The 23,217-nt window shown below is 41.4% G+C and overlaps 1 protein-coding gene across 2 annotated transcripts in view; it reads left to right on the plus strand.

The window, feature by feature from the left end:
• The window catches only part of SLCO5A1 (solute carrier organic anion transporter family member 5A1), an 86,864-nt gene that overhangs the window by 22,869 nt on the left and 40,778 nt on the right, over nucleotides 1-23,217 (plus strand). For both annotated transcript variants that reach the window (XM_072852363.1, XM_072852364.1), the window contains 2 exons: nucleotides 13,100-13,232; nucleotides 20,907-21,133. In XM_072852363.1, coding sequence (XP_072708464.1) covers nucleotides 13,100-13,232; nucleotides 20,907-21,133 — 360 coding nt within the window. The remainder of the gene's footprint in view (nucleotides 1-13,099; nucleotides 13,233-20,906; nucleotides 21,134-23,217) is intronic.

Raw genomic sequence — 23,217 nt, forward strand, 5'->3', positions numbered from 1 at the left:
TTACATGTCAATATCTACTTTTCCCTGTGAGATGTACTTTCATTTCTTTCAGGACCCTAACTAAAACTGTCTAAGCAATCATATGTATTTATAGAATCAGTTTTTTGCTAACAAATGGTGTCTGTGGTGGTTTTCTGTCCAAAGCAAAAATAAGAATTAATTTCCTTCCTTTTGGTTTCTTACAAAACTGGATTCCCCTCTTTTCTCCATGACTCTCTGACATCTCCATTTCTTTTTCTCAAAGTTTCTTGTGTATCTCTGACAATTCACATCCCTTGATCTGTCGGGTTTAGCAGGGCCTTTTCAGGGATCAACAGCAGCAACTCTGTGCTTCTGTGCCCTATTTCACAGGACTGTGTCAAGAGTGCCAGGGTCATTTGGGAACAATTTGTTTCTCCAGGGTGCACCCATTAGCTCCTTAACTATGGGGAAGGAAGGAGATGCTGGGGCACTTCTTGCTGGCATTTCTCCATAGGCTGGGATGTCTACACAAGGGTGAAGATAATCCTTTCCCTAACTCAGAATTATTTATTTTGTAATTCAAGGTATTAAATCCCAGGAGTCTTCTAGTTCAGTGAATTCAAGTCAGGGCCTAGAAGCTCACAGTGGTCCTGATATTTGGTGTTGCCACAGGGATATAAAGAATTTTCTTCTGCTTTGCTGATACTAAGTGCATGTGGTCCATGGTCAGGCTTGTCATGGCCTGGGTCCCCTGCAAGACCTGTTATTTAGATAGTATCAATCTAAGATCTGAGACCTGGCTATCTAGACCTGGCTATCAAAGGTTTGGCTAAGCACCGTTTCCTTCTAGGTTGCTTTACTTCTCCTGCCCTAATTCTGTTAGAAGGTATGATTAGAGCCATTAAGAACATTTTGCTGTTGCATCAAAACCAAAAGCTTTATTGTTGTGGGCAGTGGTGGAGAAGACAGGAGAAGCCTGTCGTTTTCATCATCCATCTGTTGTTGATAAGGAGACTGCTTGAATGGTGAAGAAATTCATTTTGGTGCTGCAGCAAAAAACTCTGTTGTCTCCAAGCAGAACATGGAGTTGAATGAACTCTCATGTCTATCTTATGGTCCCTCTATGGAGACACAGAGAAGGAGAGACCCCTACCCAGAACCCACAGCTGAAGTTTTTTTCCGGAAACAAACATTTCAGCATAATTTCCAATTTCATGAAAATGCCCAAACAATGTTTGTTCCTAAGAGAATAAAGAGCAAATTTTGAAACTTTGGAGGTTTTCGTAAAATGGTGGTATTGTCCTATAGCCAAAATAAATAGCCTCTGCTATTTATAACTGTTACACATGGATGGAAATGTTTTTCAGACTCTTTGAGCTGTAATAATATTTTCAATATGGTTTCACATATGGCTATACGGCTCTCCATTTCACTTTGACAATTGTTATTTAATATTTTTTTTATTGAGGCTATTGCAGCTTTCAGCCTTTTTGAATATAGAAAAATAACTTCTTTAGCAACACAATAAATGTTAATAAAACTAACAGGGTCATCTGCAAATTACTGGAATAATGTGTTTTTGCTTACAGGCAGATTTTTAGTCAGATATGAGTAATGAACTGTAATTCCTGCTGTTTCGGTTGAAAGATGAAAATGTAAGTGCAATTTACAAAGAAAACAAGAAGAAATGCTATTTGGCTTGTGCTTCTTTGCAATCTATTAGCGAGAGGTAGTCAAGGGAAAAACGATCACCAACGTTTTCAATAATTAACCTGTGCCTCCTAGGCAGAAACCAATTTTTGAAAGGAAATTAATTCTGAGAGAACATGATTGAAATAATTTCCCCCTTTACTTCTTTGTTCTGTTGTCTTGTTGGTGGGACAAAGGAAAAGTTAATATATATAGAAATTCTTTGACTATCAGCACCTAACCTTCCCTTTCAGTAGATATTTGGTCTATCTCTGTTTCTTCCTCACAGTTTCTTTCCTAGGCACAAAGGGTCTGGTTTTGGATAATGATGAAGTATGCAAAACGTGTGTCAAACCTGTCTCTGAAAATCAGGTATTTATGTGTGCCATTACCTGGTTTGTGCACAATAACCCAGATCCATAGACATTAGGTATTTAATGTGCATAGACTTTGCTGAGGAACTGGTACTTGTTCCTGGTTCTTCCCATGGTACGTGGTGGCATAGTCTAAAATCTGGTCCTGTGCCTGACAAACTTCACCGGGCTCTTCCCCTGCTTTTCCTCCAAGAAAAACAGTCTCCTAGCAAAAAGAAACAAGAGGACCTGAATGATATATTCCTGCCTGCTTATGCTGTTACACTGCCTGAACATGATATACAACTAGGACAGATATAAATATTCTGAAATACTCTTCTGGGCTGGGTTCTGCTGGTCTTGTAGCTGTGGACCTGGGCTTTCTCACTGCAATTTTAAATTCACAGGATTTAAAAATACTTCAGTCTCTTTCTTTCATTTGATTATTCGTGATCTACCTGGTGAGGTCTGCTTGCAGGCCAAATTTCAGCTTTCACTGCTTGATATTTTTCAGTTATGATAACCTAAAGAAAAGGGGATGAGCTGCAAATGAACAACCCAGCCTTACTCCAGTTTAGTTAGAAGTAATACTAAAGAAATGAAAATCAGTTTTAAGAAGTTGAGATCAACAGAGTCTGCAAGTACATGCCTGGGGATAGTCCCCAATGAAAATTAAATGTGAGTGTGTGCCTTCCACTGCCAAACCATTAAAAAAACCAAAGCCAAGCAATTAAAAGGCAGAGACGAGTTATTCCCATTTGACATGACTTAACGGAAAGAATGACTGTGATTCAAGAGGCTGCTCCACTATCTCTTAAAGACAGCCAACAGCTTCAGTGTCCTCTTATTAGGAACATCACTGAGTAATAGGACAGAAGTGCCAAATCCTGCCTGCCTTGTGAGCGTAGCCCCACTAACTTAGAGGATCCCACTAGTGTGAGTGATGAATCACTACTGTGGATTTAGCTTGCAGTGTTTGAATGAATGGGAAATAAGACAATGAAGTTATCTAACTAGTTATTTCTTTGATTTGGGATGTTAAAGGCTTTTAAAATAATTTGGAGTAATAGCTTGCTTAGGATTTGGGTTAGTGGTTATATACAGTAGGTCATTTTCTGTATGGAAATGAACATTACATTTATGACGTTTCATTGAGGGTAACTTTGGGATGCCGACAGATCAAGAATTCAGAAAGGATCAAGGAGTCACTCAGTAGGTATTTACATGAAGGGTCAGTGTCTCTGCCTAGTTCCATTAGTTAAAGGTATTCACAAAAGAAAACATCTTTAAGAAACATGCTCTCTTGAAAAGTCAGGGTTTGGGAACTCGCAGCTAGCGACCTTCTTGGGATACGTCAAGTTGTCTTGTGTTTATAATGCAGTGTACTGACAGGGACTTGAAAAACTTGAAGGTAAGATGTGGAGCTTTTTTTGAGAACTGATTTCTAGAAAATAACAGCCAAGAGCAAAGTTTTGCCCTTCAGGGCATCTTTGGATATTCTCACTGCGTTCAGCACAAGTCATGTGTGCATCTATCTGAGAGCTAAATTTCAGTAACAGTGCAGTAACAAGTAGTTGTTGACACTTCTGTTTTTAAAAAAATGTTTCTTGAGGGACCAATGCCTCTTAGTCTATGGAAAGAATGTCAGAGCATCTTTGTTTTCAGTTTAGATTCTGATAATGCAAGTATAGACAAGCTTATCTTTGGTCACGCAAACGTTTCGCATCAGTGGGGACTTTCCATATGGTTAGAGATAGCTGTATGTGCTTTTGGAATACCATCACCAGAAGGTTCTTGACTTAGGATTTGTTTAAGAACTGATAAAGCTGATAAAGCCTGATTTGCTTAATTATCCGATCTAAGAATTTCCTCATGCGTGGTGTCTAAATTCAGTTAACCACACTGATACAGAAACTGCACTGGGAAATTGCAGCTGTTGTCACTAAACTCTTACAGCAGATGTGTCTTTTTCATACTTACTTACTAACCGCAAGTCATGCTTGGTAATATTATCAGCAAATGTTTATTTATAAGTGAATATAAAGAGAGAAAAGACAGATTTTGAAGAAAAAAAATAAGTAATGTTTGTGTTTCCAAACGAAACAGTTGTCTCTAAAGAATGGGACAGTCTCCCGTTGCTCCTTGGGTTTCTACTTCCACAGTTCTCAGGTTTTAGGAATAAAGAAATGAAGACTCCATTTTACGCACTGGAGTAGTTTTTCTTGGGGCAATCTTTTCTTAAGCTGAGTATCTCTAAGGCTGATATAGCATGGTACAAGTGCAAGGCTTTCTTCTTTGATAGTTTCAGTGTTTTCAGGTTTTGGATTGGATGCACGCACCTGTTGATAGTGTAACCTGAAGACAAGTCCCAAGTCCGGTGAAATTTTGACTTAGGATGAATCGCTTTATAGTCACTGTGGCTCCACAGCATAGCAAGTGACTGGGAGCAGCGTCGCAGTGACAGTGTATATGAGAGGTACACTTTGGGATAGGCAGCCTATTTTAGCTTGTTTTATTTGGGCTTATTTTTTGTGATGTTAGAATTGGATCCTGTGAAAATGATTGTGAAGTTTTAGAATATGACTACAAATGGAGACTACAAAGCATAAAGCAGCTTAGTTGTTTAAGCCAGGGAATAATATCTGTTTTGATGCAAATGATATCTTAGTAATAAATCTGTAAGAGAAAAGTAAAAATGTAATGCTTTTCATCTGGCATTGACAAGTCACTGGACATATTTGTATTTAATTTAACTTTCAGCATTTTTTAATGGAGTGGTAAGCTGGGCAATTTGTTTTAGTTTGCGTGGTAGGCATGTAAAATTATGCTTTAGTTACGCTTCTCTAAAAATTTGTCTCTGAGATCTGTGGAACCTGCTTGTGAAAATAGTGACACATATATTCTATACAAAGATCAAGGGAGGCTACTGGAGTAGTTCTGTTGCTCTATTTATTGTTTTGAGTGGAGCACTGAATCTGAGAGACTTTTAAAGTCATGGTAATGCTAATATATTTTGAAAGGAAATGATTTAAAGATTTGATCTGTACATTGTTATCTGAACTGCAATAATGCTCAAAGCATTGTTTTTCGCTGAGCAAATAACCACATTAAAGAAAAAAATCCTAAAGCATGTATAGATAGGCTTGACTGTGTGTTCATGAAGAAAAGAAGGAAGTGAACTTATTTCCTGACTTAAAAGCTTTTGAGAAGTATACCTGGCTTCTGCTCACAGCTCCTCTCAGTTTTGTGTCCTCAGGCTCAAAAGAGTGGTTAAACCTTAGGGTTTTTTGGGTAGCTGCTCTGTGGGTGAATTTAGACAGGATGAGGTAAATAGGCCTTTATGAATGGGAGCAGTATTTCTTTGAACGCTGCTTTGTGCTTGTTCCTTGCTACACCATCACGGTGCTGGGACATGAGAGGAACAGGGGAGAGCTGAGACATGTTCCCCATTGAAACCTCTGCCTGTCAACTTTGTTCTGTGGGGAAATTAAAACCTGCTCTGTACCCTAGAGAAATATCCTGCTGCTTATTCTCCACTGATGGCATAGCTCAGTTTTCCAGGGACATGTGCTGCAGTAGGACTAGAGAGGATGCTATGGTACCATAGCATGGTGATGCTTCTTGTGCTTGCAAAATCCCAGATGGTAACCCCTGTAACCCCTGTGATCTTTTTTTTTTTTTCTGTAGCCCCCTAAATTTCCTGACATAGAGACACAGTCAGGATTATATAAAGTTCATCTTGCCATTTCTGATAAAGCTCACTCCTCAGGTTGTAGACAGGTAACGTATAAACATGAGGCTTTTCTTACAAATTCACGAGTGTTTTCTTTTTTTGTTGTTTTTTTTCTCCCTTGTGCTGTTCTTTCAGGATGAGTGTTGTGCAGCAGGTAGGACACTGAGTTACTGCTTTGGTGAAGTAAATTATACTCCTGGACTTTCTACTCTACTGCATGACTATGGGGGATTAATTTTATCTTTTGTATCTGTTTCCCAGTCAATACCCTCATGCTAATGACAGTTAAGTTTTTGGAGTAAAAATTTGAAATCTGCAAATATAAAAGGATTATACCTCTATGTCACTAAGAAATATCCTGCAAAATCTACCAAAATTCCCATACTATTCTGACAGGAAAAAACATGCATATATATATATATAAATAAATAACCTCCAGAATGCACACTGTAGCTTTTGCAGGATTTTGCAAATTCTAAACTTTCATTGGAAATAGAATAAAGGTCAAATTCTGCTTGCCTTACACATGTATGAAATGAACAGTTGTACTACGGTGACAAGCTGCCAAGATTCGAACAATGCGGTCTTTCAGAAATGTTCCTCCTCATCCAGTGATAAAGTCTGTGTGGTGACATGTGTGTGCACACAGAGAAGATGAGAGGCACTGAGCAATATATGCCTTTGTTTTTACTTTTTAAACCAAAGTGGCTTTTTTAGAACCCAGAAGCCAGACAGCCTGTTGTGGCCCACTAATGTTGTGTACTTTCTGTTCATCATATTGTGCCTAGATTGGTACTAGCATTACTAATGTGACTTTAATTGGTACTAGCATTACTAATATAAAAAGGCACAGTCAAGGGGTTAACAATGTATGCATTTGAGGATGCCATAGGGACATATGTTATATGTTCCCATATGCAAAATGTATTGAAGTTGTCATTTGGTGTGATTAGAGGAGGAAAAGGACATTCAAAGTATTTTTATGACCTCTATCTCAGTATATTTTTATAGTGTGGGTAGATTAAAAAAAAATAAAATCTTTGGCAATGAAGTTATTTCATGCATGTGATGTGAACACAGGGATTTTTGGACCCGTAGAGGATTCAGTCCATCTTATTGTAGTCAGAGAGGCTTTGCTGCAATAGGGTCTATGTAAAGCTTTCTTCTGTTGAAGAAGAATCTCCTATGAATAGAAGCAATAGAAAATATTATCATTTTGTCAAATGTTGTCAAAATGTCAGCATTCATTGTAACATGTCCCAGGATAAACTTTTCAGTGGAGAAGAATGACATTGCTTGGTCTTATTTCGCTTTGGTAGGTAAATTCCATGTGTCATTTAATTACTGTTGCTTTGACTGCCTCTCTCTCTCCCATCCAACATCTTAGCTGTGATGGATGTTTGTGGCTAAGCCTGGCTAGCCATAGCCAGCTGCAGTTTCAAAACTAGACAGCCTTGCTAGTAGGGTGTTGTGCCTGAGATAATATGCCATGCTGAGGGCATACTCAGTGAGGCAGAGAAGCTCCTCAGGTACAAAACTCCAAAGAATTAAAATAACCATGGCTGGATATCATGGGGGCAAATGGGCACTTTAACTGTGTCTGAACCAGGATATTTTTACTTATGTACAGTCTATGTCAGAGGTAGAACTACGATCTGAAAGCCCAGGTTTGGGAGGGCTGGGAAAGGCTATCCCTTGTCACTGAAGAGAAGCTGCACCCAGAGGAAGAGGTATATGCTTGCTAATGCAAACTCCTCCCCACAATGCTGAGTCCTTCAGAGAAAAGGGTAACTTGAAAGAATCTGCGAGGTCTTTGGTCTTTGAAAGTGTCTTGTTAAATACCATGTAATTTTAGTAGACTAACCTGTGCTTTGGTTTGAAGACTTAAGATCCTACATCACAGCAGCGGCAAGCTATGACAGGCTTCTGGGGAAAAACTTTTTGCAAGGTCCAGTCTGAGCTGGTTGTGCTGAATGTCATGAGTAGTTCTCAGATGGCTCTAATTCAGCTAGGAGTGGGTGACCTGCAGATGCTCTTTCCTAGAGAGACCCACGTTTCCAGAGAAGTGTACTCAGTGACTTGCCAGCATTGAACATGCATGGCTAATGCAGTAACTCTGAGGGGTACAATTTTTCATTTCAATGAAAACCAATGACAAGAGAATCAGATTAATGTCATAGCCCATATGTCTATATTAGCAATAGTTTCCTCGTTTTATCTTTTGAAGATGATTTATTGTTTGGAGTAAAGCTATAACTTGTGGAATGTACATCATCTCTATTTTGTCATGGGAAAGGATATGTTACTGCTATTTTATGCATAGTTTTTTATGACTTAAATTTGAAGGCAACTTGCAAATCTAAGCACCAGTCAAGGTTATGGCTAGGAGGTTAAAAGACAATTCCTGGATTTCCTTAAGGGCAATTTAAAAAATCATCTGGATACCATGTGGCCTGCCTCTGCATCACAGTACTCCAGCATGTCCCCTGATAAAAATGTTTGTTACTTCTGTTGAAACTTCTTGGCTGTTGAATTAGTGCAACTCCCTAGATCAAGATCCCAGATCATGGCCCAAAGAGGGAGAACCAAAAAGAACTAGCTGAAATGCCAGGCAGGGGGCTGAAAGGAAGGTGCTCCTACATCATCTACATGTTTTAGAATCCTTTTTGTCCAGAAGCTGGAGACCTTCTAGTGACCTGAGTGGAAAAAATTATGGAACAGTTCTCCATATAATTTTTTATTTGTGAAGTGGATTTAGTTTTGATGATGCCCTGGTTGAATCTGTTTCCAGTTTAGTTTCCTTTCCATATCATCCAGTAATCTTGACGGCCTGTTTGGGAATCAGGAACCTCATTATTCCTGGACATTGGGGTGCATAGCTGTGAGAGCTGTGACCAGAATTTCAAGGGTCCAGGACCCTGAAGCAGCCTGCCAGGGTGGCTCTTGGAGATGGCTCTCCCTTCACTTCCACAGCAAGGTTTGGAGGTTTGGGGCAGATTTTTTCAAGTACCTAATTTTGAAATATCAAAATCTTTTACTTGCCATGCTCTGTCTTTAATCCTATATAGAAGTCCAAATGAGTTTATTGCACTTGGTGTCCGGTTTCTGATAGCGGCCATTACTAGGTGCTGAGGAAGATGCTGCAAAGTGCCTTAAAATGGCAGTTGTGGAACTTGTCTGCTCACAGGTTTCCTCCTGCCCCGGACCAGGCACATGGGGGCTCTCTGTTTTCTGAAAGATCCAGAAGGTTACATGTTTCTGTAAGTTATATTAAAAAAAACCTTGAAGCCTGAACAGCATACAGTAATTTTATAATACTTTTGAAATGGTGGACAGCATTCCCTCCTCTAATGGAGCACAGTGTATGCTGTTATTTTTATCTTTACCGTACAGTATTTCTGCTTACGAAGAAAACCCTCTGAAGTTACCAGGTGTGCAAAATACACTGTCTGGGTAGTGCTTCTAAGCCTAAGCAGTTGCTGCATTTTGCCTGTTCAGTGGTGGAACTGAAGCTGAATAAATGCAGCATAAGTATTTTTTCTGAATGCTGAAATGAATAGATTAGGTCACTGTTTTACTCCCCTTGTTTCCTCTGTAAACTTTTTAGAGATCTGAGTTCACTGTAGTTGTTTGAATCAATTTTCCAAGCAAACATTTGTAGAACAAAATTTATTATAGTGAATGGAGGTTGGTTTTTTTTCCCTCCTCCTGATGTGGATTTTACAAATAACAGTTACTGTGGGGTTTATCTAACCACTTACTGCAAAGGAGCAGTGTTACAATGTCTGATGGAGCATTTTAGGCATACAGAGAATTGTTTACAATCAATCCAGAAGGGAACATGGCTGGAATAAATTTAAATAGTGAACACGTTTCTGGAAACCATTATGCAAAAAGGACTTCAGCAAAATCTAATTATTTGAAATTGTAGTTTCATAAAAACTGAAAATGTGTTTAAGAAAGAGTAACTTAAAAGTGATAAATCTGTTTAATCAATTTGTAGTCTGGAAGCATTTTTTACTATAGGCAGTTTATCTTTTGTGGTAGCTTTTGTGGTATTTTTCCCCTGCAATATAGCTCTCAGCAGCCCCTTTTTACTCATGAGAATATTCTTTTTCTTCTTCCTCTTATTTAAAAACATAAGATGAAAACGTACAAGTTATTTTGGTTTAATCAGGCAGATCTACTGATTTCTTTTTGCTTATTTTGTCCATGAGATATAATTTACTGTAACTGGTAATGCAGAAACCCAAGCTTTAACAGTTCAGTTATGCTTCCTCAGCTGCTACAGTCTAGGACACAGTATGTCTGACCAAAAAGGGATGGAGGACCAAAAGGATGGGACCAAAAAGGATGGAGTCTGCATACTGCCATGGAGAGTGACTGGTCCACAGAAACCATGTGGAGATAGAGATTTTGCGGTGAAGATGATGTTTTCAGAGAATTAGATAATCAGTTGTTTTTTCATGTGCTACATAGTGGATCTGCAGCAGCTGAGCAAGTGGTGTTGTGCTGCTGGAGCTTGGCTTTCGGTGGTATCAGATACGTGAGTGGACAGCAGAGGCCATCGCTTACCACTCCTCTGGCCTTTTGTGCTTAACAGCCAGACAGGACGGGAAGCGGGGCAGAAGCCTCTTAAAAGGGGTGAGTACTGCAGGATGCATTAAGGAAGGAAAGAGATGGAATAGAGGAATAGAATAGAATAGAATAGAATAGAATAGAATAGAATAGAATAGACTAGACTATTTCAGTTGGAAGGGACCTACACTGATCTTCTAGTCCAACTACCTGCAATGATCATCTAGTCCAACTGCCCGGCCACTTCAGGGCTGACCAAAAGTTAAAGCCTGTTATTAAGGGCATTGTCCAAATGCCTGTCAAACACTGACAGGTTTGAGGCATCGACCACCTCTCTAAGAAGCCTCTTCCAGTGTCTGACCACCCTCTCAGTAAAGAAATGCTTCCTAGTGTCCAGTCTAAACCTCCCCTGGCGCAGCTTTGAACCATTCCCATGCGTCCTATCACTGGATGCCAGGGATAAGAGCTCAGCACCTCCCTCTCCACTTCTCCCCCTCAGGAAGCTGTAGAGAGCAACGAGGTCGCCCCTCAGCCTCCTTTTCTCCAAACTAGACAAGCCCAAAGTCCTAAGCTGCTCCTCCTAGGACATTCCTTCCAGCCCTTTCACCAGCTTTGTTGCCCTCCTCTGGACTATTCAAGGACCCTCACAGCCTTCTTAAACTGTGGGGCCCAGAACTGCACACAGTGTTCAAGGTGAGGCCGCACCAACGCTGAACACGGCGGGATGATCACCTCCTTTGACCGGCTGGTTGTGCTGTGTTTGATGCACCCCAGGGTGCGGTTTGCCCTCTTGGCTGCCAGGGCACACTGCTGGCTCCTATTGAGCCTGTTGTCGACCAGCGCCCCCAGATCCCTTTCTGCAGGGCTGCTCTCCAGCCACTCCTCTCCCAGTTTATACTTGTGCCTGGCATTACTCTGTCCTAGGTGCAGAATCCGACATTTCGACTTGTTAAATTTCATCCCATTAATCATGGGATGCCCCGTGTTCCAATCTATCTAGATCCCTCCACAAGGCCCCTTGTCCCTCAAGAGAGTCATCAGCACCTCCCGGTTTGGTATCACCAGCAAACTTGCTAATGGTACATTCAACTCCTGCCTCCAGATCGTTGATAAATATATTGAACAGAAGTGGCCCTAGAATTGAACCCTGAGGAACACCGCTGGTGACCAGTCGCCAGCCAGATATAGCCCCATTCACTACAACCCTCTGAGCTCTGCCCCTCAGCCAGTTCTTCACCCAGCGCACCGTGAACCTGCTCATCCTGAAGTGGGACAGCTTGTCCAGAAGGATGCTGTGAGGGACAGTATCAAAAGTCTTCCTAAAATCCAGAAAAACTATATCCACCGCCTTCCCTTCATCCACTAGGCAGGTGACCTTATCATAGAAGGATATCAAATTAGTTAAAAGGACTTTCCTTTTGTGAACCCATGTTGACTGTGCCTGATGCTTACGTTATTCTTTAAATGCCTTATTCTTTAAATACAGATCTTGTAAAAGGTGTCTGAATTTAAGGTTGTGATAGCTGAGTTTGGCTTAGTTCAAAAGTTGATTTGGGATTTGCAGAAATACAAAAAGAAAGGAGTGGAATTGGCAAGACTTAAGGGCAAGGCAAATGACAGCCTTTAAATTATCCACCTTTCAAAACCTGCAGATGAGAGCAAGATTCCTAAACTTCAGCACTCAGTTCTTGTCAGCAAACAGACCAGATGTTTTTGTCTGCTCCTGCTGGTGTCTCACAACTGTGCCTCTGCCGGGAGATGCAGAAAGGTTTCCAGGTCCAGCTGTGTCTTGGCCCCATGCTAAGATGTAGTCTTTCCTCGCCTCTGTCTCTCCTTTGCTCCTGACAGCACTGGCACACAAGCCAAGGGGAGCTGCGATGTTTTCTCATACATGCCCTGGTATGGGTGGCTGAAGGACCAGGACTGGAGACTGCACTCTGAAGAGTGTCTTGTAGAAGACACAGCAGATAGGAGCCTTCTGTTGGTATCTCCTACTCTGTTATTCCAAGTTACAAGGATTTTGCTGTTATCCAATGTTCAGAACATGATGATGTTGTAAAATGTGTGTCTGTATGGTTGCACACGAAAAACTTACTTTCATTTTACTTGCTTTTTAAATTAGGAAATCTCTTTTAAAATAGCTTTAAGATTTTAAATTTAAATAATCAAGTGTTCTGAATAAGGCAGGAGTCTTGCAGGAAATATGGTATATATGGTCTGCTGGTATCAGTATGTAAAACAGGGGCAAGTCCATGGCTACACAGATAAAAACATAATTCTGTCAGTCTCTGAAATAGGAATATTTGATTTCTTAACTTTGATTGTTCTTTTAAACCCAGTATTAGTCTGATGGTAACTAAGTTGGAATGTTGTACTTTGTTCTTTGGTGTCTTTCTTACACAATTTTTATCCTTTGCTTTTCTGTTTGTTTACCATTCATTATATTTTTTCTATTTATGTATTAAAGTTTGTTTTGATTCAAAGGAAATGTTACCAAATATGAAAAATATTGTCAAAGTCCAGTATGCTTTCCATCCAAAATACTAAAGTGGTATATACTTCTATCCATAATTTGACTGAAAACGTACAGAAAGCAGTAATTTTCTTATCAATGTTACTTTTGCAAAAGTTGCTGCCTTTGAAGGTTGCAAAAAAGGCCTCTGAAGGTTTTAGGGTATAAAACTGTCTTCTTTAAGAAGCAGCTTTTACTTTTGGATTTTATGTGTAAATAACTAATGAAGCATTCATTTTATTGATGTACAACTCTGACCTTTTATTTCCTCAGCCATCATGTATGTAATGGGAGCACTCGGTCCTGCAGCTGGATACTTGCTAGGAGGACTTCTTATTGGTTTTTATGTTGATCCTAGGACAACCGTTTATATTGACCAGAGTGATCCCCGATTCATTGGAAACTGGTAAGCATCAAGCATTTTTCAAAACTGCTCTCTAAATTGCTGGTAGGGAATTGAGACAGGTTGGGAAATCGTGTCCCTTGAAGGCTTTTTTAAACTTGTAGAAGGAGGCCAAGGAAGAGGAGATTTCTGTTGATTACTACACGCTAGCCTCTGAGAGGGAACGCTTGCCACAGAAGCGCATGGGCACATTGCATGGAAAACCTCATGCTTTTGGCTGCTCCAGGAGTGTCTCTGACCACTGTGGGCGCTGACTGACAGCGCTCAGCACGGGGATGGCAGGGCAGAATATCCATGTTGCAGGAGGCCATCGAGGATCACTGCTGCCCAAGGCCAAGCCCTTCTTGCTGGAAGGTGGATTAATCCCTTCTTTGGTTTTCCAGAGCAGGCAGCATGAAACGCTGAGCCCTGCTGCCCAGATGAGAAGTGGTAGACTTTGTTTACCATGGTCGAGGAGGAGGACATAGGATGGGGTCAGAACATGGCCCTTCCACCCTTGTTTCTCAGGGTGATGACTCATGTTTAGGCAGCAGATGATATAAACCATCACATTATTCTCTAGTAAATAGTAGGCTTGCAGCAGTGCTGAGATGTAACAGCCATAATCGTTAGCTGATGTCTTTGGGCAGCCTTTGATATAAGGCCTCCTTGGAAATGTCTCTTTGAGGAAGCAGGTCTTGAGGAGGCTCTAATTTGCTTTGCTCAGATAATTCATCAATCTGCCTTGAAATTTTAATGCAAGCCCAGAAAAGACCTAAGTTCATTATCGCAGGAGGAGACCTCTGCTTTCTAGGTGTAGGGGTAGTGTCAGTTCTCATGCACTGGATTAGTGTTTGTCACTGCACCATCGCAGTCAGATTGTATCTGTTCCTATTCATCCTGCAGCAATCTCTTCTGACAGTTGGATGTGAAAAATTCTCTCTTTGGAGTGTTCTTCAGCCTTTGAAGATTTATCACTGCTTTATTTGTCTTACTTAGTCCAAGAGCATTGCTGCACAGGACTGTCTAGCCGAATTTTTAGTGAGAGAAAGGCAAACCTGAGTGCTCAGTTAACCTATGACCTTGGGGTTAACGACTCTGTGCTCTCATGTATATACTGACTTATCTCACAGGAAAGATTTGTCGTGTGAATGTGCTGCAGTGTTAAAAACATGCTTTGACTATTCTTGAATAAAAGATTAGAAATCAAAGCAAAATGTTATACATTCTTCGTAAAACTGTTATGTTTCATGTGCTTTTAAGGACATGTCAGAACTGGTAGTCAGCATCTGCTCAGTACTTTTCAACAGAAATCATGAACTCACCCATAAATATATTTAATAATTGAAATCAGTGGGGTTATACAAATGTGGGGTAAGCTTTACTTTTGACTTTATCGATAATGCAAACACTGATGTAGCGGCCTTGTAGTGTGGGCATATCTGTGTGAGTTAACTTAGACAGCTCAGGTGAAGGTAAAATAACCACAGCAGCATGGACACATCAGTTTGCTGCTTCTCGGGCTGTTTGCACCAAGCTCTGTGCTGCAGCAGATGGACGGCCACTATTGCTTGTTTAAAGCTAGCTTGGATATACGTGCAATGTTGTCATGGCCAAATGCATCAGAGAGATCAGGCAAAAAAATGCCTGTCCTTGCTCACGAATTACAAGTTTAACTATCCTCCCTCAAAAGAGTGAGTGGCAGGGATGGGTGCCCAGTGCCAGGGATGGGTCCCCGGCGTCCTACAGGAATGCTGCAACCACTGAGCTCCTTGGCAAGAGCTGTGAGAAGTCACCTCTTAAAACCATTTCTGTGGGCAGGCTTTGAGAACATCTACTGTACCAGGCCTTGAAAGCAAAATAAGGAACAGAGCCTAGTTTGGGCATTGGGAAGATTTTATGTCAAATTGCTACATGCATTTTATGTGTCTCCAATGTTCAATGTCTCCTGAACGAAGTATCTTGGTGATTTCAATTTTACACAGGGGTGCCAGCAGAAGTGATGCAAATATGACTGAAGCAAGGGCAGGAAATGGGCTCTCATAGGATCTCAGCAGGCGAGTTGTATTCTAGCCAGCATAGAAAAGTAAAAATCATTCAGTTTCTTTTTTCCATCATGCTGATTAAATCTGTAGAGACTGGCTTTCCCTGAAGGGTGTTCCAGGTCCTTGTATTACTTTTTCATTTTTGGCTTTCTCATTTTTTTCTCTCTTTAATTTCTAAAAAGTATCCCCTGCTGTCAGATCTCTGGCAATTTGTTTAACAATCTGTGGTGGCCTCTCATAAAAGTTCAGTGGTCTTCATAGCATCTGCGCCTCATTCCCTTTTCTCTTTCTGAGGCTTTGTCTACCCATTGAAATTAAGACTCTCACGGTGTGAGGGTTGGTCCTTTGTCCCTTGCTGCTCACTGACTGCCCGATTGCAGAGAGCTCTGGAAGTGTAGACTTTGATTCCACTGAAATGTATTTTCTGGGACCATGACATTTTGTCCTTGAAGGGAAGTGCCGCGTAGCCAAGTTTATTTTTATTTATGTAATCTAGCAATTTGAAATATAAGAGTAGTCTAGCACTTACTTCAGCTGACATGCTTCTTAAAAGTAGGGTGCAGTTGAGATAAGTTAATGGGCAGTTGTATTTGAGATTTCTCAGCCTTGTCTCCTTGGAAGTGATTTAGTGTCTTTGATTCTCATCTTTCCTTTATTATAGCTGTAAGGTTTCTAACGTAACTTATCACAGGGACCCAGTGGAAAAATTCCATTATTAAAGGAGGTAATGGTTACAGACAAAGTAGTAAGTACAGCAACTATGATATATGGCAACAAAAATTACAGTAAAGCCTGTTTTTTACTTAAGCTGTTCCTTTCTAAGAGGTATATTGCATATATGCAGGACAGGTAACTTGGTTTATCTCGTGTGAAACCTAATAAACACAATAAGTGGTTATTTCTCAGGGTTATTTCTGATCTGATTCTTCCTTGAGTTTCACAGAACTTGGGTTTGCGCTCCTGGGTTTTGTACATCTGGTCTTTCTGTAGGTGTTCTAGGCTAAATTACAGGCCAGCTGTCTATGCCAGCCCATCAAATGTTTAAAACTGCTTTTTATTCAGCTGTGGTAACTGTAGGGATATCCGTTAGAAATCATCCATCATGTTGTTGTCTTTGAGAACTGTTAATGTGCTCTAATAGGGATCTCATTAGTTGTGGAGTAGTCTTTGGCAGTCTGTGAGGTGCTTTGAATCAAATTTTCTTTTGCTGACACTTTTCTGAGTGCTTGCCTAGTTCCGAATCTGTTTGATACTTGGATCTTCCCATAGAGTCTTTCATCAGCATTCCACACAAGAAATTTAAAGGAGTTCCTCCAGCACTGTCTGGTCCTTCCTTAGCTTTGATTGCTTTTATTTCAGGTCCTAGGGCTTGTGCAGATGCCTTTGAGGTATTGTCCTGCATATTTTCTTTGACTTTAGAAGATGGAAAATCAAGGGCTTTTTAATTAATACAGATCCTGTTCTGACCTCTTATTTCCCATTGTAGGTGTCCTTATTATTTTTGATACTGTCTTTTGTCTGTTTTCCTATTCTTTGATATTTCTCCAGGAAGGTGTGAAGTGTAGACGGTGCAGATAACTGCATCCAGTGCTGCATTTGTGACATCTCCAGCACTCGGTATGCTACCATAATGGTCCCTTTGGATTTGAATTTCATCTCGTGCTACATCACAGGCCCCTGTCTCCTTTGCTGTTTCCTGCTGAGTGGGTGGTTTCAGATTTCTGCGTATTATTGCCACAGATTGTTTCTTTGATCAGTGTCTTTGCAGTTTCTGCCTTTGAGATCCTGAAAGGGATGTTACGACATTTTTATGCAGTCTACCGATTTATTCCCTGTCGGATAGTGCTGACTAATCCTCCTAAAAGTCTGCTTTCTAATCCATGTATGTTATCAGCTAAAATGAATGAATAGAGGATTTTCTGTTTACATAATATCAAAACTAGTCAAAACTTTCAGTCATTTTGATTTGCCTCGCAAAAGCTTCCCATACAATCTTTCTAACAAAAATAGTGTTACACATGGCTGTTTGGTGTTGGCCTTTGCATAACCATTTACCACAAAAACCATTACACATGCATATGAATTTGCCTTCACTTAAAAAATACAGTTTGCAATTTTGCATTACAAATATGAGGCCAAATGTTTTTGTTTCTTGTGCAAGTAATCCTGTCTGCTCAATACTTTTAAATGTTTAAAGTTTGAACAAATATATAATTAGTAGCTTCCTGTTGTATCTTCCTTTTTTAAGTGTAAAGGACCTACAAAAAATGTAAAAATTGCTCTTGTATTGGGTTTGTGTGGCAAGGTTTTGGTAGCGGCAGGGCTATGGGGGTGGCTTCTGTGAGAAGCTGCTAGAAGCTTCCCCTGTGTCCAACAGAGCCAATGCCAGCCGGCTCCAAGACGGACCCGCCGCTGGCCAAGGCCGAGCCCATCAGCGACGGTGGTAGTGCCTCTGGGATAAAGTATTTAAGAAGGGGAAAAAAACCTGCCAATAGAAACTGCAGCCAGAGAGAGGAGTGAGAATATGTGAGAGGAACAAGCCTGCAGACACCAAGGTCAGTGAAGAAGGAGGGGGAGGAGGTGCTCCAGGCGCCAGAGCAGAGATTCCCCTGCAGCCCCTGGTGAAGACCATGGTGAGGCAGGCTGTCCCCTGCAGCCCATGAGGTTAACAGCGGAGCAGATATCCACCTGCAGCCCATGGAGGTTAACAGTGGAGCAGATATCCACCTGCAGCCCATGGAGGACCCCATGCCAGAGCAGGTGGATGCCCAAAGGAGGCTGTGACCCCGTGGGAAGCCCACGCTGGAGCAGGCTCCTGGCAGGACCTGTGGCCCCGTGGAGAGAGGAGCCCACACTGGAGCAGGTTTGCTCGCAGGACTTGTGACCCCACGGGGGACCCACGCTGGAACAGTCTGTTCCTGAAGGACTGCACCCCGTGGAAGGGACCCCCCACACTGGAGCAGTCCGTGAAGAACTGCAGCCCATGGGAAGGACTCACGTTGGAGAAGTTTGTGGAGGATTGTCTCCTGTGGGAGGGACCCCATGCTGGAGCAGGGGAAGAGTGTGAGGAGTCCTCCCCCTGAGGAGGAAGGAGCGGCAGAGACGACGTGTGATGAACTGACCACAGCCCCCATTCCCTGTCCCCCTGCGCCGCTGAGGGGGAGGAGGCAGAGAATTTGGGAGTAAAGTTAAGCCCGGGAAGAAGAGAGGGGTGGGGGAAAGGTGTTTTAAGATTTAGTTTTTATTTTCTCATTATCCTACTCTGATTTTGATTGGTAATAAATTAAAATTTCCCTATGTTGAATCTGTTTTGCCCGTGACAGTAATTGCTGAGTGATCTCTCTGTCCTTATCTTGACCCATGAGCTTTTCGTTATATTTTCTCTCCCCTGTCCAGCTAAGGAGGGGAGTGATAGATCAGCTTTTGGTGTCCAGCCAGGGTCAACCCACCACAGTTTTGTAAACTGTGATTTGAAAGCAAAGAGCTTCAGTCTTTCATTGTCATGGTTTGATATTGCAGTAATGTGGTTGACTTCACTGAAACTTCCAAACACTAGTGTAGCTTAGTGTGGTGGGTTGACCTTGGCTGGCTGCCGGGTGCCCACCAAGCTGCTCTCTCACTCCCCCTCTTCAGCAGGACAGGGGGAGAAAATATGATGAAAAGCTTGTGGGTCGAGATAAGGACAGAGAGAACACTCGCCAGTTACCTTCATGGGCAAAACAGACTTGACTTAGGGAAATTAATTTAATTTATTGCCAATTAATAACAGAGTAGGATAGTAAGAGTTAAAAAAAAACTACAAACACTTTCTGCCCACCCCTCCTTTCTTCCAAGGCTCAGCTTCACTCCCGTCTCTTCTATCTCCTCTGCCCCGAGGGGTGCAGGGGACGGGGAATGGGGGTTGCGGTCAGTTCATAAGACATCGTCTCTGCCAGTCCTTCCTCCTCACACTCTTTCCTTGCTTCACTGTGGGGTCCCTCCCATGGGAGACAGTCTTTCATTAACTGTTCCAGCGTGGGACCTTTCCGCGGGGTGCAGTCCTTCAGGAGCAGACTGCTCCAGCGTGGGCCCCCCATGGGTCACAGGTCCTGCCAGAAAACCTGCTCCTGTGTGGGCTCCTCTCCACAGGCCACAGTTCCTGCCAGGAGCCTGCTCCAGCACAGGCTCTCCACAGGCTGCAGGTGGATATCTGCTCCACCGTGGTCCTCCATGGGCTGCAAGGGGACAGCCTGCCTCACCATGGTCTTACCCTGGCCCTGCAAGGGACTTTCTGCTCCGGCACCTGGAGCACCTCCTCCCCCTCCTTCTTCTCTGACCTTGGTGTCTGCAGGGCTGTTTCTCTCACATTTTCTCACTCCCCTCACACAGCTGCTGTGCAGCGTTTTTTGCCCTTTCTTAAATAAGTCACCGCAGAGATGCCACCAGCATTGCTGATGGGCTCAGCTTTGGGCAGTGGTAGATCTGTTTTGGAGCTGGCTGGAGCTGTCTTTGTCCAACATGGGGGCAGCTCATGGTATTTTCTCACAGAAGCACCCCTGCAGCCCCCACCCTGCTACCAAAACCTTGCCACGTAAACCCAGTACAATTAGGTTAGTATGTAGTGCGAATTGCACTTTCAGCACATGGGAAGAACTCTGTGGGTGAATTCTGAGGTCGTCTTTCTTTATGGAAGCGTCTATGTGAGTTAATCCGTTTTCTTGTAGTCTTTCATTGCAAGATGAACTTAGAGGAGAAATTATGTTATCTGATACTCTACTATCAGCCTTCTAACTGCAGAAGGTTAACTCCAGAGTACTTTCTAGTAAGATCCTTTTGCCCATCTGTGTTGCTGTGGTAAAATTTATTAAGCTTCTTGGCCTCAGGGAGGATAACTGTATGCCTGCAAGTCTGAAGGGCACTTTTCTGGCATCCCATACATTGCTCTTTCTGTGGGTATGTCCCAAGTCATTCCGTGTGAGCCAAGGGGTCATTGCAGGGTTGTTTATATCCCGTTCTTATAAGACAGAGGGAGAGAAGAGGGAATTCTTTGTGAAGGGATATTTCAGGTTGTGGTCATAGAACAGAGCTGCAGAGTTTTAGGCATAAATCGTGGCGTGAACCGCAACACATCAGTTGTTTACAATCAGACTTTGGGAGCTCTTCATTGGGAAGGGAGAGAATTGGACAGTCAGGGCAGTGTCCTGACTTTCCAGGTAGGCACTGGAAAGCAGAACAGGTTTAGCCCTGATGTATCCATATGGACATTTTATCTTCTCATGCCATGGATAACTTTTTTCATGTTCTCCAGAGGAATACTGTATTGCTTTACTGGGAATTATCCAAGAAAGGCTAAGTAAAAGTATCTACTTCTCAGCACTTGGTACTGAATAATTACCAAAAGTGAAAATTTACAGGAACTCAAAGCTGACACTATTTCATAATATTTGGTGGGTTCTGGATAAGTATCAGTAGACAAGTCAACAGAAACATCTTCTAATTAAGGGTTTTAGTGCAGTGAAGGCTGTCCCCCACTCCGATCTTTTACTCTTAATGTCAGTGTTCCATATCTTGCAAATACGCCTTTCCAGCCAGTACAGCCTGTAATAATCACTTTGGTTTTCTTATTTCATGTAATGCATTGGCTTTCATTTCTGTTCCTGTCTCCTGGCATTAGGTGGAGTGGATTTCTCCTTTGTGCCATTGCAATGCTCCTTGTGATATTTCCCATGTTTACCTTTCCGAAAAAGCTCCCTCCTCGACATAAAAAAAAGAAAAAGAAAAAGAAGATGAACTCTGATGATGTTTCAAGTGACGATGAAGTCATGAAAGAGAAAACAAATAGCAAAATACAAGCAGACAGTGCAGTTCCTGCCTCTATGGGATTTGGAAAGAATGTTAAAGGTGAAGTTTGTTTTTAATTTTTAAATGCTTTACATTTTGTATACAGGGTCATCTAGGATTGTATGAGTGTAATTGAAGGCAGAGTTTTGACATCCTGTATTTAGTATTATGTTTTGCTATTGAGATTTTAATAGATGGTTGTCCTCTAAAATCAGAAAATGCAGTAGTGAGTGGAAGACATCCATTTACTTAAATTATTGAAGTGTTTAATGTGCACCTGTAACAAACAGGTAGCCTATTTCCTGTATTTACAGGACCTCTATTACCAGACGTATTTGTGCACCTTACATTTTATTGTAACTGTCATACTTGCTTTAAGCTGTCCTTCATAAAATAAAGTGCTCTTCTAAGATATAAGTGAAACAAGTAAAAAAGGATTCTAGTATGTGAGTTCAATTACATTCATGCATTTGGGTAAGCTAATTGAGAAAGATTATTTGTTTCATATGCTTTTCCTGGGTATTTTGTACTGCAAGCTATTTATTTTCAGAAGGCTAGGATGAATGAAACCTGTGCTAATTTTGAAACAAGAAGAGGTCAAAAGATTGGCAAGTAATAGAGATTTTTATTTTATTCAAGAACTAAACCATTAATGTGAAATCTAACAGTGAGTAGTAATCATCATTGATAAAATGCTGTGGGAAGAAGGGCACTGTTGTTAAAATTTAATTAATGTGAAGCATATACATTTGACAACATAGGCTTAACAGTGTCATAATACTGAATAGTATAGGACAAGAATGAATGTGCCTTAATGCCGTTGTGTTGTCAATGCTGTTGTGTCCTCCTTGGATTCCGTGATACTGGTGCTGGTTGTGCCATTTTGTGGTAGCCTGATGAATGCAATGGGACTAGGAGAAACCATGAAATGTCATTTGTACCATTAGATGTAATTTGAACTTAACGCTTTAAGTGTTTGTTTGTTGACATGAACGTTAGTGTTAGTTTTTCATTGGATATCAGTCCAGGATATAATGATTGGCAGATTTTTTAACGACACATTTATGATCACTCTTTATATTGAGTAGGCAAGGCTTAGCAAAATCAGTGTGCTGGTTTTAGACTAAAACCAGTGTAATTCTAAGTAATGTTTGCCCACATGCATATTGGTTTGCTCTACATTGCATTTACATCTGTACTCTCAGGGTACCCAAAGTTACTGTTAATTACTATGGAAGTAAAGAAAAAACAGGAGACCAGAATTTGCTTGTGGTGATTTTATTAGCTTACGAAACAGCATCTTAAGCAAGGCACAGAGCAAGCAAGGTAAACCTGCGATGTCAGATCTTTCAGAACCATGTTGTGCCTTTGTTTGCAAAGTAGCTAAAAAAGTGGTGGAGAAGCAAGAAAAGCATGTTGTCTACTTCTTTCTTTGAAGACTTTCTATTACCCCTATTTGTGAGTCCCCCTACATAATGTTTTCTCCTAAATCCATAAAGCTAGCTGTGGGGTTTTTTTGCCTTCAACCCTACTGGCCTCTGATTAGCAAAAGTCGTTCAGGGCTACCTCTGTCAAGGTTTTCTCACTAACTTAGGGAAGTGGGAAAGGGGAGTTCAGTCTTTGCTGGCCTCTTTCCTAATCATTGCAGGCAATGTCACAGCAGAGGGACTGCTTCATCCTGGAGGTGTGCTTGAAAAAGATACAGGTATTCAGACAAACTCTGCATCTGGATGAGTTTGCTGATGCTGTTTCTCTGTTTCTGTACATAATCTCACCTTCCAGGTCATGTTGTGTCCCTGCAGGCACAGCAGATACACAGAAAACAAGTATACTCTTAGAAGAATGTTTCCTAGTACTTTTTTCCACAGAAATGAAAACTACTGTATATCTCATTTTAGCATGGGGCTTTTTTATATATATATATCTGCCTAAATGTGTGCCTTCTACAAAATCCTATAATACCTTCTACAAAATCCTATATTAATATATTAGTGGAGCCACCAAATTACAGCTTCTCATATACAAAACTTTTCATTTTTTCTAGAGGAGAAACTTCACCACATGGAACAGTGAAAAGCAGCATTGTATTCCACATGTCAGAAAGATACCAAGCAAGTCGAGATAACGCAGAGAAAAGTATTTTG

This window comes from Ciconia boyciana, chromosome 2 (assembly GCF_034638445.1).
Source record: "Ciconia boyciana chromosome 2, ASM3463844v1, whole genome shotgun sequence".
Taxonomy (NCBI): domain Eukaryota; kingdom Metazoa; phylum Chordata; class Aves; order Ciconiiformes; family Ciconiidae; genus Ciconia; species Ciconia boyciana.